Source organism: Delphinapterus leucas, chromosome 5 (genome assembly GCF_059928025.1).
Source record: "Delphinapterus leucas isolate spDelLeu-1000000601 "Yukka" chromosome 5, BTC_Dleu_Yukka2, whole genome shotgun sequence".
In the NCBI taxonomy this organism is placed as follows: Eukaryota; Metazoa; Chordata; class Mammalia; order Artiodactyla; family Monodontidae; genus Delphinapterus; species Delphinapterus leucas.
In genome coordinates this window covers 65,907,792-65,924,879 of record NC_143133.1, presented here as the reverse complement: position 1 = coordinate 65,924,879, position 17,088 = coordinate 65,907,792, and the positions used below count along the sequence as shown (strand labels likewise).

Genomic DNA, 17,088 nt, shown 5'->3' with positions numbered 1-17,088 from the left:
CAAGGGGAGGAAAGTTAGACTCCATCTCTCAGCGGGAGGAACATCAAAGACTTTTCGGCCATCTTTAACCTACCACACCTGAGGTCCTAGAAATACTATCAGAAGAACTAAAACTGGAATCCATCTCTCTTGAGTCTTTGTGCAGTATGGCAACGTTGACAGTGGTGCACAGGAGGGGGATGAAAAGAAAAGACCAAGGTGTGAGGGCACTGTGTGAATGAAGAACGTTTCAGGGTGGGGTCTAAGCAGTCATGTGAGCAGCATGTGACTTTGGGAGCCTGAAAGGGAGGCTGCTAAGGAGAACAGGGGTCATGGACTCTCTGATACAGAAGAGAACTTAATTCTTTCTAATGATGGCTGACTCTCCTCAACGACTTCCCTGCTGGTTGTCTCTAATGGTCAGTTTGATTTGCGGGGCCACCTACTCTGCCTCTGGGAAGCTTTGATTATTACAACACTTTCCCACAGAGCAGAAATCTGTTTCCCTCTAACTTCTACCCAGTGGTTCCAGTTGTACGCTTATATTGGCTTAGGGTAATATTGCGAAAGGCTTCTACATGCAGCTCTATAGTTATTGTAGCTCTTATAGTCCCTGCGAATTCTTTGATTCCAGGTTTCTGACTCTTCATTATAAATTTAAAAATTCCCCTCCCAGTCAGGACACTCTCCTATAACCTACCCCAGTTTGCCAATTGCTCTTTCAAAGTATTCTCCAAGAGGGAGCTGAACAGCTCACTGTCGACAAGCACCGCCATCACACACTGTGCACCCTGCCATTATCCGTGCACATTAATAATATGTGATGCACAGCCAAACTCCTACATTTTTTCATGTGTGCTTTACCAACTGTGCTTCTCCCAGGTGGCTGTGTGCATGTGTGTGTCTGTGTGTGCTTGTTTTTGTTTTACTCAGCTGTGGAAATTTACATTTATCCCTAGAAAATTTTATCTCAATAAGTCCAACTTGACAGTATCTTTTTGGATCCAGACTCTGTCACTAAGACTACTCATTGTCTCATTTAGCTTCATATAATCTGCAGATTTGTTAAGTATTTTTTCTATACTTTTATCTAAATCATTGATTAAAATGTTGAACTAGACAGAGCCCTGTGTCACTCCACTAGAGACCATTCTCTATGCTGATGTCAATCTACTGATCAGCATCCTTTGGGTTCATTTATTCACCTATAACTGTTGTTAATTCATCTAATCGTCCTATCGTTTAGTCCATATTTCTCCATCTTGTCCAAAATAATACCATGATAGGCCTGGACAAATGCCCTGCTGAAGTCCAGATACATTATGTCGACTGCAATTGGATGTTCTCTACATCCACTATCCCTGTCAGAGGAAATGAAGCAAATCCGACTCTTCTTCAAGCACACCACGCACTTTGATGATTCCAGGGCTTTGCTCGTGTTCTTTTCTCTGTCCAGATTTTCTTCCGTTCCACCTCACCTGCCTGCCTATTTCCATTGCTCAGATATCACCTCCTTGCTGTAGCTTTATTCGTTAACTCCGGGCATAATTATTTCCCCAAAGCTCTTTATACACAGTACCATGTCCTAGTTGTCCAAACAACTAGGACAAGTTGTTTGTTTATGCCTATTCTCTTCTCTCTCATCTAGAATGAGCTATGTCTTATTTAATAAATGTATGATGACTTTAACTAGTCCCTGGTGTCTAGTGACCATCACTTCCTTTCCAAAATACTCGTATATCACTCATGCCAAAATCCAATCTAAGACCTGCAATGTGGTCTCTAAATACCAATTCCCACTAAAAAGAACCAGGGCTCCTTGGAGAAATGGTTGACTCCAGGTCTAGGCAAAAAGTATAAAAGAGGAGCCTGGGCCATCTTGTACCAGCTACAAGGATGCTATCAAAGACAATTAGTGTCCTGTCAAAAGAACTGAGAAGCCAAATGGAAGAGGCTTCCACTGGTCACAGTTTGGATAATTTGAGCATAAGTAAGAATAAATATTGCAATAAAAGAAAATAACATAAAGTATATTTAGACCCATGAGTACATAACGCTGCAAAACAAAACAAAACACAAAAAATCCACTGATGGTCTTTGAAGGACACCAGGGAACAAACTCACTATTCTGAAAACTGGCACATAAAGAGAAAGATTTCAGCATTTTCCTTAACTTGTCATACCTTACCATATCTTAGATATCCACTAATTGATAAGGGAAGGTTTTTTTTCTCTTTATAGAAGTATTCTAGCTAATAAAATAACAAAAATGATATAATTAGAATATTACCATTTGCATACCCTAAACGAATAAAATCATTTAATCTAGGCAATGCTAATCAATAACTCCTAAAATCATTGGGTAAAAAGCTCATGGGGAACTTTATAATGGATAGTTCCAGCTGATGATACCCCAACCTTGCAGATCAAACCTGACATCGTAAAGAGAGAGATAAGGATAAGGTGCAAGAGGAAGTACACAGCACCGCCTGTGAAGTATCCTCGTTGAAAAATCGAACCTGAACCTGATGAAGCCTCTAAATTCAACTCCCAATTTACAGAAATAAAAAGGGTTAGGATTAAACAATGCCACGGGGAGGCTATCAGTCAAATCTAGAATGTGGGTAATTCCACAGCACCTATGACCCATTTTCCTTTAAAATAAAATGTGAGGAGGAAAAAAAGGGGAGGGGGGGGACCTGAAGATCAGAAGAGACTTCGGAGATGTGAAAACAAATGCAATGGGCAGGACTTGATTGGATTCCGATTCAAACAAAACAACTCAAAAAATACTTTTTTTTGTGACACCATCAGGAAAATGGAACACCAGATATTTGAAGATATTAAGAAATTATAGTTGATACTTTTGGTGTGATGATGGCACTGTGATGATTTATTTTTAGGGGAAAACATTCCTTATCTTTTAGGGATAATACTGAAATATTTAAGGAGGAAATCATATGATGTCATAGAATTGGCTCAAAACCACCAAGTCAGGGAGGCAGTGGGGTTTCAGAATGGCAGGGTGGAGGCGGGGTGGGGATGGAGAGACAAGGTTGGCCATGAGTGGGTAATTGTTGTGTCTGGATAAAGGTTCATGATGCTTTCTTTATATTGTTCTCTTTCCTTCATATGTGGGAAATTTTCATAATACTTTTAAAATTCAATCTAGCATTTTACCTGAATTTGTTGTTGAGTTCATCAGTCTGTCATCTTCAGAACCCATGTTCTTTCCTTTTCTGAAAAGTTACGGATTTGCCAGAAGAGCAGTCTTTTCGTTTCTCTTTCATCCTTCACGATTCCACGGAAACCACCAACCATCGTTTGGTGATCTCACTGGTGTGTTCTCTCTGGCCCCTGGGACAGAGACTTTGCAGAAGGCATTAAAGTGGGCAGGACCCTTCACAATCACCAATGGGGCTCTGGTCCCTGTCACTAGTGTTCATACTAATCCTTTCCTTTCCGAAGCTTATTCTCTTTGACAGAAAAGACAGAATTAAAATTGGAGTTTTCTTTATAATTTGGTCTCAGCGTTAAAATAAAACCAGTCCCAAGTAGTGAATTTATCTTTTTTTATCATCTAGTTCTAAAGATAAGAAGAAGACCCCTTTGTCCATCATTAGATATTTATATTTAAAAATAAAGCTGGACTTTGGCATTTTGACTCTATTCTTACAGGTCTCTGTTATCCTTGGAATTTACCTATTTCTGCTTTCCTTCTTTTCCGTAGAAAATAGCACAGTAAGAAGAGGGTGGGCAAAACTTCTTTTACGGATACTATACAATGCTGGTGAGTATTGGAAGGCAGATACTATCATATTCTGCTCTGCAAATAGAAACCAGTTCCACCTTCCTGGAAGGCAGTTTCGCAACATGTGTCCAAAGCTTTTTAAACAGTGTATACTCTTTGATCCAGGAATTCCACTTTTAGGGTTTAATTCTAAGCAAGAATATCATGTGGATATGCACAGAGATTTAGCTAACAGGGTGTCCAGAGCCGTGCTTTTAATATAGTTTAATAATTAGAAGCAAACTAAATGTCCAACAGAACAGAGTCGACTACATAAACTATGGTTTATCATGCAGTGTAATACCACATTGCCATAAAAGTGTGTTAGAAGAATATTTCATGAAATGGGAAGATGTTCATGACACATGATTTAGGGGGGAAGGAGATTACAAAGCAGTATGCAGAGAATGCTTCCCATTTTAAAAAAATCATGTTTACACATGGAACAAAAAGGCTGAAAAGTTATATTAAAAAGTTAAAGTATTGATATTTATCACTTTTTAAGGAATACATTCCAACATTTTCTATAATGGATACTAAGCACTTTGAAATAAGAAAAAAGTAATTTACAATAAAAATGGGAAGAGGGCACCCAGGGCCAGCTCTGACCACTAGGCAGTGCTTCCTTTGTGGGGTGCAGTCTGCTCTGGCCTGACCATCCCCCAAGAACAGTCGTGAACCTCCCTTGAAGGGTTTTTGCTGTCCCCTCCTGGTGCGCAGAGAAGAGGGGGCAGAATCAATTACTCCCTCGGTTATAAGGGAGCTTCAGCAGCTGGTGCGAGGCTTCCTGCACAACAGCTGCTAAATAAGGCGTCTGCCCCAGGAACACAGGCCTGGCCAAGGCAAGCCCGAGAAACCCCTTCTGGCTTCAGTTCAGTCTCCGGAAGGGCACGGTCTGGCTCCACCCTGGGGTTGTTTGGTGCTTTGTGGCTCACCTCTCAGCGGTTAGCACTGTTCATTCAAGAGGTTTCCCTGGGGTTTGGGTTAAAGCTGTTGGCCTCTGCTCTGTAGTCTCTTGTGTGACTCACTGTGCTGTTTTGTCCATTATTATGTCCCATTTCCCTGCTAGCAGCCTCCCTGCCTCTTCTTTAAAAATCTCTCTTCCTCCTCTTTTCCCCCAAGTCCAGTCTCAAATGGTGAAGGTTTAACACAAGCAACAGAGTTAGCAGTGAGCTTGTGATTGTAACCCTCAACTCATAATTCTCTAGGCAGCAGTTGGACTTACCCCAGCAAACAAGGGGGAGAGAGAGAGAAAGAGAGGGAGAGAGAGAGAGAGAGAGAGAGAGAGAGAGAGAGAGAGAGAGAAATGTTGTGTGTTTAAAAAGAAAATTAATATTCTCCATTATATCTAACTGGGGAAATACTACACACATGCCTATTGTATTCTGGGTCCTGAGGTCTAGCACACGTGGTGCCTGTCCCTGAGTACTGGATTACATTTGCTTCTAAATTCTGAATCAGCTGAAATTCACATTAAAATGCATGAAGCTGCAGCCTATTACTGGCAAACTCCACAAACTTCCCAAATAAAACAAAGTAATATAAACAAACAATAGGATCTTTTGAAAACCCAGAAAGAAGAATACGTTTTAGAAGTTTCAGGATTCTCAAGCATTTTTATATGTATTTCAAGGCTCAGCAGTTTAAGTTAGTGAATGACTCCAGAGCTCCTGACACGGCTCTCACTTGGCTCCCTGGGCTGACTCAGATGTAAGATGGTGTTATGGACATGAATTCTGTGTATGCCAGAGGCAGCATAGAGCCCTCAGCTATCAGGAGCTAGGCAAGCTTTCCTTGTGGGTGGAGGATACGGACATCTACTAGGTGCGACAGGAGTCACACTGGGAGGCGCCACCTAAAAGAGCTACCTCCGCTTCTAGAATGCCTGTTATTCCACCATCCATGATTCTTTCCTCTGTGATACTTGGCTCTTGGCATCTTCATTTGAAAATACTCCCAGAAGGGAAATACACACAAAGTCCTAAGACCTTAACAAAAAGGATGAGGGACGCGGGACGATCACCCTCCTCTCTCCTGGTTTCCGCGTTGTGCTCGTCCCTAAACTCCTTTGATTTCGCACTAAATACACTGCCCCTTGTGTTCTCTCTTTCACAGAGAAATACTCGAGGGGGAGGTTCTCAGGCAAAAGAACCAAACCAAACCAAAACCAGAATGTTAGGACTTAAAAGGACCACACAAATTCTTATCCCAATTCCTGAGGTAACTAAGGTCTTTCTCCGGATTGAGCAGTGACAGTCCAGCGTGCAGTCTCGACCCTGCAAACTCAGAGCCCGTGTTTTGCCACACTGCACCATGCATGGGGGTCTCCACCTTCAGCCCACTGACTCCCACCTCCACTCAGAAACCTGCAGACCTCGGGTTTGCTCCATCTCAAAAGTTAGCTTTTCAGACACTATCTGAACCACTTCTACTCTAAAGTGCTGATTTCCAGAATATAGTAGGTATTTGATAAATACGGGTTGAATGAGTGAATGAATGAATGGTTGACTGTACCACGTGCTACCAAACCCAGAGAAGTAAGTGTGCTAATGAGGATCTCTAGGCCCAAGTTACAGAAGTGAAGATCTTGCTAGCAGATATGGGGGAGAGTTTTTGTTCTGAGGTGTCCTCTTGGACCCTCTGAGATCCTAGCACAGGGCAGTATAATGTCCTCTGCCTGCCCTAAGACTCCACTTCTGTAACCTCTCTTGAATTCCCTTACTTCTCTTTGTCCTACGTTGCTATTCTCTTGCCTTAGATACCCATCATTTCTTGCCTAGAGTAGGGCTACAGCCTCCTAATTTGTCTCCCAGCTCCCCTGCTCCCACATTCCCTCCCTCCCAACTCATACTTCACTGCATCCCCAGTCCTGCAGGACCTGATTCCAGTCTATCTCTCCTATCTTCTCTCATCACGCCCTTCTTTGTGCGCCCCTCCCCCATCTCTCCTGTTCTAACAGAAAACTGAAGTGAAATATTTCTAGATTCCCAAACACTCCATGCTCTCTCTGGCTTTGGAGTCTGACCAGCACTGATTCCTCTACCTGCAACTTCCTCCTGTTCCACACCACCACCATTTTCTTTGCTCCCTCCTATTCACCCTTTAGTAGGAGGATGGGTCACCTCCTAGGGGAGGATAGAGGATGCCACCTCCTCCAGAATCCTTCTCTGATGCTCTAAGAAACTACATGTCCATTATGGGTCTTCTGGGACCTCTTCTCCAGGTCATCCTCACATCAGAACTCAGGCTGACAAAGCAGCCACATCTGGAGCTCTCTCAGCTACTATTAAACAGGGCAAAAGGGAGAAGGTAGAGACTTGGACACCAGCCCTTAAGGCTCACCTGGAAGTCACACTTTAAACTTCCATTCAGTCTTCATTGGCCAAAGTCACATGGCCATATCTAACTTCTAGGGGACAGGGAAGTGAAGTCCTACTGTGTGCCCAGAAACGGGGAGAACTGGAAGCATTTGTTCAACAGCGCTAGCAACTTAAACATTCAAGGAAGTTAAAGCCCAGCAAATCCCCAATGGATTTGGTTGACCTTAATGAGAAATGTTTAATTTGTGTGAGGGTGGTGGAAGCCATATTACAGGAGGCTATGGAGTGATTGAGAAGTAAAGAAATAGAGACAATGAGAAGAGACAACTCCTTCAAGATGTTTGGCATCAAGGGGAGAAGGGAGATAAAAGTGGTGGGGTGGGGAAGTGTAGCCAAGGAAGAAAGTGGTGTTCATTGTTTGGTTATTAGTGTAAGTGTAGTTTCAGCGTGGTTAGATGACAACAGGATACATCCAGATGAGCATGAGAGTGTGAAGATCCATGAAAGGAAGAACTGGGTAAGGTCCTGAGTCAGTGGAAGAGATTGGACTCCAAAGCACCGTGGAGGGATTGGCTTTAGATTGGAATAGGCCTTCCTCCTGCACGCAGCAGGGACAAGAAAGGAGCAAGTGGCTGCAGATGTCAACTGGTTACGGATTGGGAAGTAGAAAGTTGAGGGAATCTTGTCCAGCGGTTTCTGTTACCACTGTGAAATTCATTTATATAAAGCTATCATAATCTTTTCCACTTGGAGAAATTTAGGAAGTCATTATGGTGGGAGGAGGGATGCCCCTTTGTATCGCTGTGGTTTACTAGCACCATGGTTGGGAGGGTGTTGAACATTCTCTTTCTATACCACCCTCCCCTTCTAACTGAGCCTTATTTCAGGCATGGAGGTTTTAACTGCCAAATACAATCCTCTAAGCCCAGTAAGAAGTGGCTCATTCTTAGTTGTTGGCAGTAGGAGTTTTAACATAGCTATGAAATAAAAATCTGTTTCTGTCCAAACTCATCTCAAAATATTCTGTGCTATTATCCACCCAAGAGGCTTTGTCTTTACCTTCTTCCTGTCTTCAACCTGAAAGTGATTTCTCAACCCATACGATACTGACACAGGTCAAGACATTCTCAGCCGAGAAGGACGATCTTACCTGACTCTATTCTTTGGAGCATGAAAAGATGCCTTTAAGGTTTCAGGACCTGCTACGTTTGGATGTTGCTACTCCAGTTATTCTGGCAGCCGCTGGTCCAGAAACTCATGATCCTCTCTGCAAGTGCTCTTCTGCACCCTGTGAGCTTGGTCAGGGCTCATGATTATTTTTTCCCTCCTTTTTCAAATAGATTTTTTTGGGGGGGTTCAGAGAGGCCTCCCTGCCTAATTTAATTTTGTCTCTCCTTTCTTTGTTGCAAGCAGATGTCACTTTTACATCTGTGACTCCGATCAAATACCCCATGTCTCCTCCACCACCAGCCCAGCAGATGTTACTACTATTAGCTAAACTCCAGCAAAAAAGGTAACAGGCAGTCGCTTCTGCTAATCATAGCATGCGGGAGGTGTGGAGGAGAGGAGAGGAGCAGAGCTGGCCTCTTCCATGATGACGTCCTTAAAAGGATGGATACTGGGGATCTGTACCCCACCGCCTATTTAGAGAATAGCACTTACACATGGAGTGCCTCCGAAGTTCATTCAAATACAGAGACACCATCTATGACTTACTCATCAAGCTTTAACCCAAACTCACACAGCTCACCCAGGGCAAGTGCCTTTTAAAGTGACATGACCCTGAACACATAATATTTACATATGGGAGTAAAGCACCACCTTAATCATGCATAAATGCTGTGCATAATGTAAGATAAAACATAGAATTAATTTGTATACATACATGCTTTCGGGTGAATTCCTAAAAGATGGAAGTTTTCTGCCTGGTTGCCTTATTTTCTCCCATCTGATGTCCTGGAACATGCTCTATGATTTGTCCACCCTCTTCCACATGCATTATAAATATACAATAGAAAAGACGTTGTCCGTACACCATCCAAATCACAAAGCCAAGTATTTAGTATGCAATTCAAGGAGACTCTACCAACATCATTATCACCATCACCATCACAGTACTGGTGGCTAACATTCACTGGATTCTTTCCAGGTGCCAAGCACTGTGTTAATTGCTTTGCATATGCTATTGTTTATTAGTTAATAACTGTCTCACAGTGCCAGAAATACAAAGAGTTTCTATTATGAAACATGTGTATTAAAATATGGAAAGTATGTTAAAATTCTAAAGTGCTAGGAGAATGTCTATATCAGTGGATCTTCACACTTGGGGATGCTGTGGCTGGTTTCCTTTTATGTTCTGGGGAAGTAAATCCTGTCTGTGTTATTTTCTTAGTGCAGGTGAGTGGGAAAGACTGCTGCCTGCAGCAATCTTTTGGAGAAACCCAAGGACAAATTTATTTTTTAATTCTCTGGTTGAGAGAACTGTTGGTTCTGAGTTGAGCCTCTGGTGGACAGTGGCTTTCCTGTGCTGGGGTAATTTGGACGCAGCATTAAATAAAGCAATCAAAAAGAAAATTCCTCTGAAACTCTCACTGGTATTTAATATTTTATTCATTCCCATGTTATTGTGCTTTGCCTGTGGTAAAACAGCCTCCAAGGAGTGAGGCATTAGGAGGCTGACAAACGTTTTCCCATGAATTGCTACTACAATACAATGGCATTTTGTTTGCTGTTTTGTTTCCTTGTCTTCTAACATTCTTTCTGACTTTCAAGGAAAAAAAGAAGAAGAAAAAGAAACCCTCCTATGAATGGCAAAGAAAAGGAAAGAAAAGTTTCTTTTAAACTTTCAACCTTTTTCATTTGGTACTTGGTAGCATGTAAACATTTTTTTTCTCATGGTATATATGCTGGTAGTCTCTTCCCTTTTTTGTGCTCTAAATGGCCTTCCCCCCCCCCCCCCGCTTTTACCACATAGCATTGCCTTTCCATTATTGATTCAGAAAATCAGCAGGGGAAAAAAAAATCAACCGTGTACACATATTAAGAAAGAGAAGTCATAGGAAGATAGATCAAACCATCCATCTATCCATGTGGCCATTTATCTATCAATCCATCTCGCTACCCACCGCCTCTATTAAAATAAATAGCGGGCACTGTACACATTGCTGGTTGGCTGAAGTTGTGATCTGGACAAAAGGTCTGTTTGGGAAAAGGATGCTGAAGCTCTAATTCTATTTGTGCCGGTTGAAAATCAGGAGGGGTTTTTCTACACTTCACTTTTATTAGATTATTTCTTATAGATGGTTTCTTTTTTCCTCCCAGACGCGTGGTGGAGGCTGCTGAAGCAGTTGGTCTATAGTTGGAATAATTAAATTAACCATTTGGTACAACTTTTAGGGGACAGCTCGCGTGTAGAAAGCACAACTGGGAACAAAACAGGGCGCTGGGGCTGGGGCTCCGGCCTGGCCCAGCCCCTCACGCCTTTCATCTTCGGGTCAGAATCAGGATCACGGGGCACAAAAGACCCGCACAGGGGACGATGGGCCAGGGATGATGGGGGGGTGGGGCGAAGAGAGGGACAGTAACACGGAACAAACTAAACCTACAAGGCCTACAAAGGGGAAAATGAAGTCAAGCTCATTCGTTCATCGGACCGTGCGGTGCCGGTGCCGAAAGGTCTCCTGGTACAAAGAGAAGGAGGCGCACAGCATCCTGAGCCAGCGAGACCAGGCACCAGGGGGCGCCTGCAGACAGGCCGGGGCCGGGCCCGGCACCTGGGAGAGGGTGGGCGCGGTGGGTCGGAGGAGGCTGGGATTCGAGGCCGGTGGGAGCCTCGGACCGTAGGGCGGGGAGAGACCCGGCGCCGGGCGGGCCCGGGGGCAGCGGAGAGCGCGAGCCGGTGCCCTGCACTGGCAGCTGCTGGGCCTGCCCCTCGGCGGCTCCCCCGGGCGCCCCCGCGGCCTCGCACTTCCCTCGCCCTCGCCCCTTGGCGGGCTCCTCCCCCCGGTCCTCGTCTTCTCCAGGAGTCACCCTCCGACGCCTCTTCAACACCCAGCTCCCCTGAGCTGCACACCTCACTCCCCACGCCAATCTCCTCTGCGCACAGGAACTGCCTCCAGGCACCGACTAAACACCAAAGTTCTACATCTTCACCGAAGACTCATCCTCAAAAGAGGCCGAAATAAACCCCGCTCCTCCCAGCTCCCCGTACACTCCAGGTTCGCGGTCCGCCTCCGCCCCAATGGGGTCTGGGAACTGTCTGCAAATTAGGACCCTAAGGGGGATTGGCCGGCACTCATTTCGGGTGTAGGGCCGGGCCCGGGCGCGGAGCAGCGGCGCGGGGCGCGTGCGCTCTATACCCAGTTGAGACACAACCCCGGGTGCGCCCAGGCGCGGGCACCAAGAGAGGTGTGAGCCTGATTATTGACAAGCGTGGGCCTTGGAGCCAAAACGCATCCCCTCCAGGACACTTTCTCTTCTCTGCAGAAGCGCTTAAACCCCTAATAAGCGGGAGGAGCGGGCTAGCGGGGTGCCACGCAGGCCTGTGCTCCCAGCATCCACATCCCGCGAGTGTGCGCCTGGGGCGGCGGTGTCGCGTTGGGAGAGCCAGGAAGCTCCCCTGAAAAGTCCAAGAGAAACCTGGACAATTGCAGCCTTGTGCTTGACAACCTATCCCCCACCTCCCGGGGCGGGGGTCGGGGTCGGGGGGGGCAGGGGGGGTAAGTCAGGGTGGGGAAAGTCTATGTGCAGCGTCCGAAGGGGCACAGCCGCCTCCCGATCCAAAGGCAGATTCATATTCATGAGAGCGAGATAAAAAAAGACAAATCCCCACAGTAATAACACTTGGATTCGCATCCGTCTTTGCTGGCCTTTAGGTTTAGGGGACTGAAGACAGATGTTTGCATCTCTTTTCTCCTCTTGTCTGGTGACCATAAAGAAGAACCATTTAGAGCGCTGCAATTTGTTTCCCGCCGCGGTACAACCTTGTACACATTTATTTTCATTTCACCCCGTGCACAAAAAAGTGCACAGTGGTCACCAAGGGCCCTTCTTTATCAAATACGCATTGTACAACATACAACTGCAATAAAACTATCAGCCCTCCCCATAAAACTATCACCAAGCTCCTCGGCGGGTCCCACCGCCTGCACTCCCGACTTCAGTGCTTCCTCATGTCCAGAGGACGAGCCATCACCTGAAATCAGCCTGAAACTCACCCAGCGGAGAAGCACGAGGTTGGGGGGCCGCTGTCCCTCTTTAATCCATTACGGCGTCCGCTGCAGTTTAGTGCGCAATAAAACACAGTGGCAGTGGAGAGCGGGCGCCCATCCACTCCCCGGCACTAGCATCGAATTAAATCACTTAGTTCGGCAAACACTGAACGCCTAAATGCCCCTATAAAGACTTTATGAGTTTGTTACTTTAATTACTGACTTGTTACAGAGCACATAAAGGGGGTAATGAATGCAATAAAACTAATTATGTGCACATTTAATTCATATAAAATATCCAGGGTTTGTTTACACCACACGGCGATTCAACTAAGCATTCCTCCTCTTGTCCACCGAGAGGAAGGATTTAATGAAATAGTTTCCCTTATTCTGCTAGAGCCTAACGAACCAAATGAAAATTACCCTCCGCTTAAATCATGGGGCCACCGAGGTCCACAAATCGCTCGTTTCTTTGTCTGTGCCTCGCTGCCAGCACCCAAGGGCCTGGGGTGTTGGACAAGAAAAGTCCCCGACCTGGAGCCTGTGCATTTAAAGAGCAAGGATTTCATTCACTGCAGTCAGCAAACCTAAAGGGCAAGCAGACAGCAATCCTCTTTCGAAGGTTCGGGTCTTTGGAGAATTGTGGGTACCTGAAAAACTGAAGGCGGAAAAAAAAAAAGAAAGAAAGGAGAGCACCCGAGAGGAATGGAAGAGGAGGCACATTTGGGGACACTTCATGCCCGCTTGCCGGTTAAACAGAGTAATTAAAAGCAACTACCACACAAGCCAACAAAATGCAAACCTCACGCTAATGGAGAAAAACCCAGAACTGAGCGCAAAGAAGCCATTGGTTGAGAGTCCAGATGTTTTATGTTCAAGAGCTTTACCTGGATGTTCTTTCATTTTTTAAATGGCTGGGTAAGCGGAGTCTCTAGAAAAGCACATTAAGCCAAGACAAGAAATGCAATTTATAAGATGCTTTTTTTAAAAAAAAAAAACCCTCTACCAGGTGTATTTTAAAGAAATCCACTTATCGTTCACATACTTGGCCCACTTACTCTATGTTACAGGGCGCCTGAGTCTTGCCAATGTCCTAGTGCTTTATAACATTTCATGCACTTCAGGGGGTAGGCTTGTTGTTAAATTGAGCGTGTAACGCTCTTACAAAACAGGTTTTCTATGACATCAAGGTTTGTTCTCCCTAACTGAGAAAAAGAGAGAGAAAGAGAGAGAGAGAGAGACAGAGAGAGAGAGAGAGAGAGAGAGAAGAAGGGGGAAAACACACACACTATCTCAATTTATGCCTAAGGTATATGATCAGTTAAAAAGGCTTAAAAGCTCAGGGAAATTGGATCAGGGAGAATCGTCACCCAACTTTCATTATTTCCAAGTAGTGTGATTGAATTAAAGGGCAGGGAGCTGGTTAGAAGGGAGGATCAGGGGCTCAGTGCGTAATGGTGTGGTATTAAATTCTAATTAGAGATGCAGGAATCAATGATAGGGAGGTTGGACAGCTCAGTTCCCCAGTGCCAGCCCAATAGACGGATGAGTTATTGTCATGTAAAAAGCGCCAGCAATAAGACCAACCGCTTTGCTATTGTCCAAGTGGAAAGAGCCAAGTTTATTATGAGGACTATATGCTCTAGAGACCTCAGACAAGGCATCTCATAGGAGGCTTTTTCATAAAACTAGGCTCTGCTGGTAGTAAGGAGGCCAGTTTGGAGGCAGGCGTTGAGCTGTGCACATCTCCCCACTCCAGCCACCTTCTCCATACTCATCTTTTATTTCATTTTTCCACTTGGCTGAGCCATCCAGAGCCTTTTCAATGTATAAAATGGAATATTCTTACCTCAATTCCTCTGCCTACGAGTCCTGTATGGCCGGGATGGACACCTCGAGCCTGGCTTCAGCCTATGCTGACTTCAGTTCCTGCAGCCAGGCCAGTGGCTTCCAGTATAACCCGATAAGGACCACTTTTGGGGCCACGTCCGGCTGCCCGTCCCTCACGCCAGGATCCTGCAGCCTCGGCACCCTCAGGGACCACCAGAGCAGTCCGTACGCCGCAGGTAAGGACCGCCAGCTTTCTCAGCTGAGGAAGCCGCCTTTCCGCTTGTATATAGGAAGCCTTGATTGCATTTGAAAATGGAAATGTGTTTAGTATTTACCAAACGAAATTTGCTTACACAAATGAAAGAATTTATCACGTTAGAAGCGATTGCAGGGAGGGGTAATTCACTTACAGGGTTACACTATCCTAGTCACACCCGAACCGCCAACAAAATTATCTTAAGCTGCCAAAATGATAGGCATAATTTATTTACTTTGCGATGAGACGTAAAGCTTAGAAAATAATTAAATAACAAAGAGTAAAGCTCATTACTGGCAGTGTCTCTTTTTTTAAGATCCGACAGCGGCTCACACCTCTTTGGCGGGTCATTTTTCTGATTCTTTCTTTCTTTTCTTTTCTTTTCTTTTTGCAGCGCTATCCCCCAACTTTTGGGCCGGGTCAACTTTTGAGAAATAAAAAGTTTCAACTGTGGGAGGGTTTGGTAACTTCATCCCTGGCTTCCTGATATTCCGACTGAGGTTTTCGGAACCTTTTCCTCTCTCGTTCTTCCTCATCAAAGCATTCCCGTGTCCCCGGCCTTCAGCCGTCTCCAGCGCGCTATTTCAACCCATCCAAAGGCGCTTGTGCCCGGAGGGACCCCACCACAGCCCGAAGTCTGCGCTCCTGTTTCCGTGTATAGCTAATTTGCTCGGGTTTTTCTCGCCAGCTCCTCTCGGCCACTCTCCCGCGCCGGTGTCGGCGGCGGCGGCTCCAGCACCACCTGACCTCTGGAGTCCCCACATTCCGGCTCTGCGGCTCGCGCGCTCCAGACCATTTTGCTCATACTCTGTCCCCTCTGTTGTCCTCCAGTTCCTTACAAGCTCTTCACGGATCACGGCGGCCTCAACGAGAAGCGCAAGCAGCGGCGCATCCGCACCACTTTCACTAGTGCGCAGCTGAAAGAGCTGGAGAGGGTCTTCGCGGAGACGCACTACCCCGACATCTACACCCGGGAGGAGCTGGCCCTGAAGATCGACCTCACCGAGGCGCGAGTCCAGGTACGCGCGCCCGGAAGCCGATCCGGCTTTGCAGCATCGCGCGGGGCAGGGGTTCAGGGCGGGTGATTCTACTGAAGGTCCGAGCTCTCCGGCCTCTCCTGAGAGGCCAGGTCCGGAGGGGCCGTGCGCGCGAGTAAGGTTTAGGGAGCGCGTTCTTGGCTATAAATTCGCAGCTGCAAAGTGCTCCCACCCCAGCTAGCGCCGCAGAGGCATTCAGGGGCCATGGGAGAGCCATTTCGGGGACAGGGAGTGAGTGCCCTGGGGGAGGAGTGCAGACTTTGCCTCCGTAGTACAAGTAGTTTTGCCAAATCCCTCCTAACTCAAGAGCTTTTAACTCGGAGCTAATGGCGTAGAGGTACAGGTGCATTTTCCCGGGAACTGTGACTTGCAGCAGATTTGCAAAGGGTCTGGGATTCTATGTAGGTCAAGATCCGCGCGGTACTCTAACCTTTTAGGGACACAGGTGCGCTCAAGAGCTGGCCGTGACGGCTCTGCCCGTGAGCCCCCCAATGGAGGGGCGGTACGCACCAACGCTAGCTCTTCCAGGTCCAAAGGCCAAGAAGGGCAGTAGGCCCCAAGCCCAGAGCCCACCCCCCCACCCCCGCCTTCTGTCTACCACTCAGAGTTTAACTTGAGACCTGAGGCCTAGAGGCTATGGCGAGTTTGGAGTGGCTCAGGAAGTAGACTGAGCAAAGGTCCGTCCAAATAAGGGCTTCCATTTTAGGGCCTTTCTGGGAGCTGCAGCCTTTTCACCTCTCCTGCAAGCCACCATTTCCGGGACATGCTCAAGTCGCCCTAAGAAAGTTTCTCAAAGGATGCACCAGCCACAGGCGCGGGAGTATCCGCGGCGCGTGGAGTTTAAAACAAGCTGAAATGGAACGTGGGCCGCCCTAACCGCTTTTCTTTCCCGTTTGCTTCTTTCTCTTGCTGCTTCGCCGCCTCTCTTCTCCTCTCGGGCCAGGTGTGGTTCCAGAACCGCCGCGCCAAGTTCCGCAAGCAGGAGCGCGCGGCCGCGGCCGCAGCGGCCGCGGCCAAGAACGGCTCTTCGGGAAAGAAGTCCGACTCCTCCCGGGACGACGAGAGCAAAGAGGCCAAGAGCACTGATCCGGACAGCACTGGGGGCCCGGGACCCAACCCCAACCCCACTCCCAGCTGCGGGGCGACTGGCGGCGGCGGCGGCGGGCCCAGCCCCGCAGGAGCCCCAGGGGCGGCGGGGCCGGGAGGCGAACCCGGCAAGAGCGGCGCTGCGGCGGCGGCGGCGGCGGCTGCAGCGGCGGCAGCGGCGGCGGCGGCGGCGGCGGCCGGAGGCCTGGCTGCGGCCGGGGGCCCTGGACAAGGCTGGGCTCCCGGCCCCGGGCCCATCACCTCCATTCCGGATTCGCTCGGGGGCCCGTTCGCCAGCGTCCTATCTTCGCTCCAAAGACCCAACGGTGCCAAAGCCGCCTTAGTGAAGAGCAGTATGTTCTGATCTGGGATCCTGCGGCGGCGGCGGCGGCGGCGGCGGCGGCAGCGGGCGAGCCGGGGCCTGGCGGGCGAGTGGGCGAGCGGGTAGGCCCAAGGCTGTTGTCGCTGCTGCCGTGGCTTTTTCCTTGAGAGCCTAAAGTAATCGCGATAAGAATAAAGAGAAAACGGCGTCGCCTCCATTTCAACCCCACTCCTACCCCCTTCCTTAACCCCAAACCAA

The 17,088-nt window shown here is 47.3% G+C and overlaps 1 protein-coding gene across 1 annotated transcript; it reads left to right on the top strand.

The window, feature by feature from the left end:
- The first annotated feature begins 13,578 nt into the window (after positions 1 to 13,578).
- On the top strand, positions 13,579 to 16,872 carry PHOX2B (paired like homeobox 2B). Its single transcript, XM_022567142.2, has 3 exons — positions 13,579 to 14,365; positions 15,217 to 15,404; positions 16,366 to 16,872. The coding sequence occupies exons 1-3, from the start codon at positions 14,125 to 14,127 to the stop codon at positions 16,870 to 16,872; spliced, it is 936 nt and encodes a 311-aa protein (XP_022422850.1). The 5' UTR covers positions 13,579 to 14,124.
- The last annotated feature ends 216 nt before the right edge of the window (positions 16,873 to 17,088 follow it).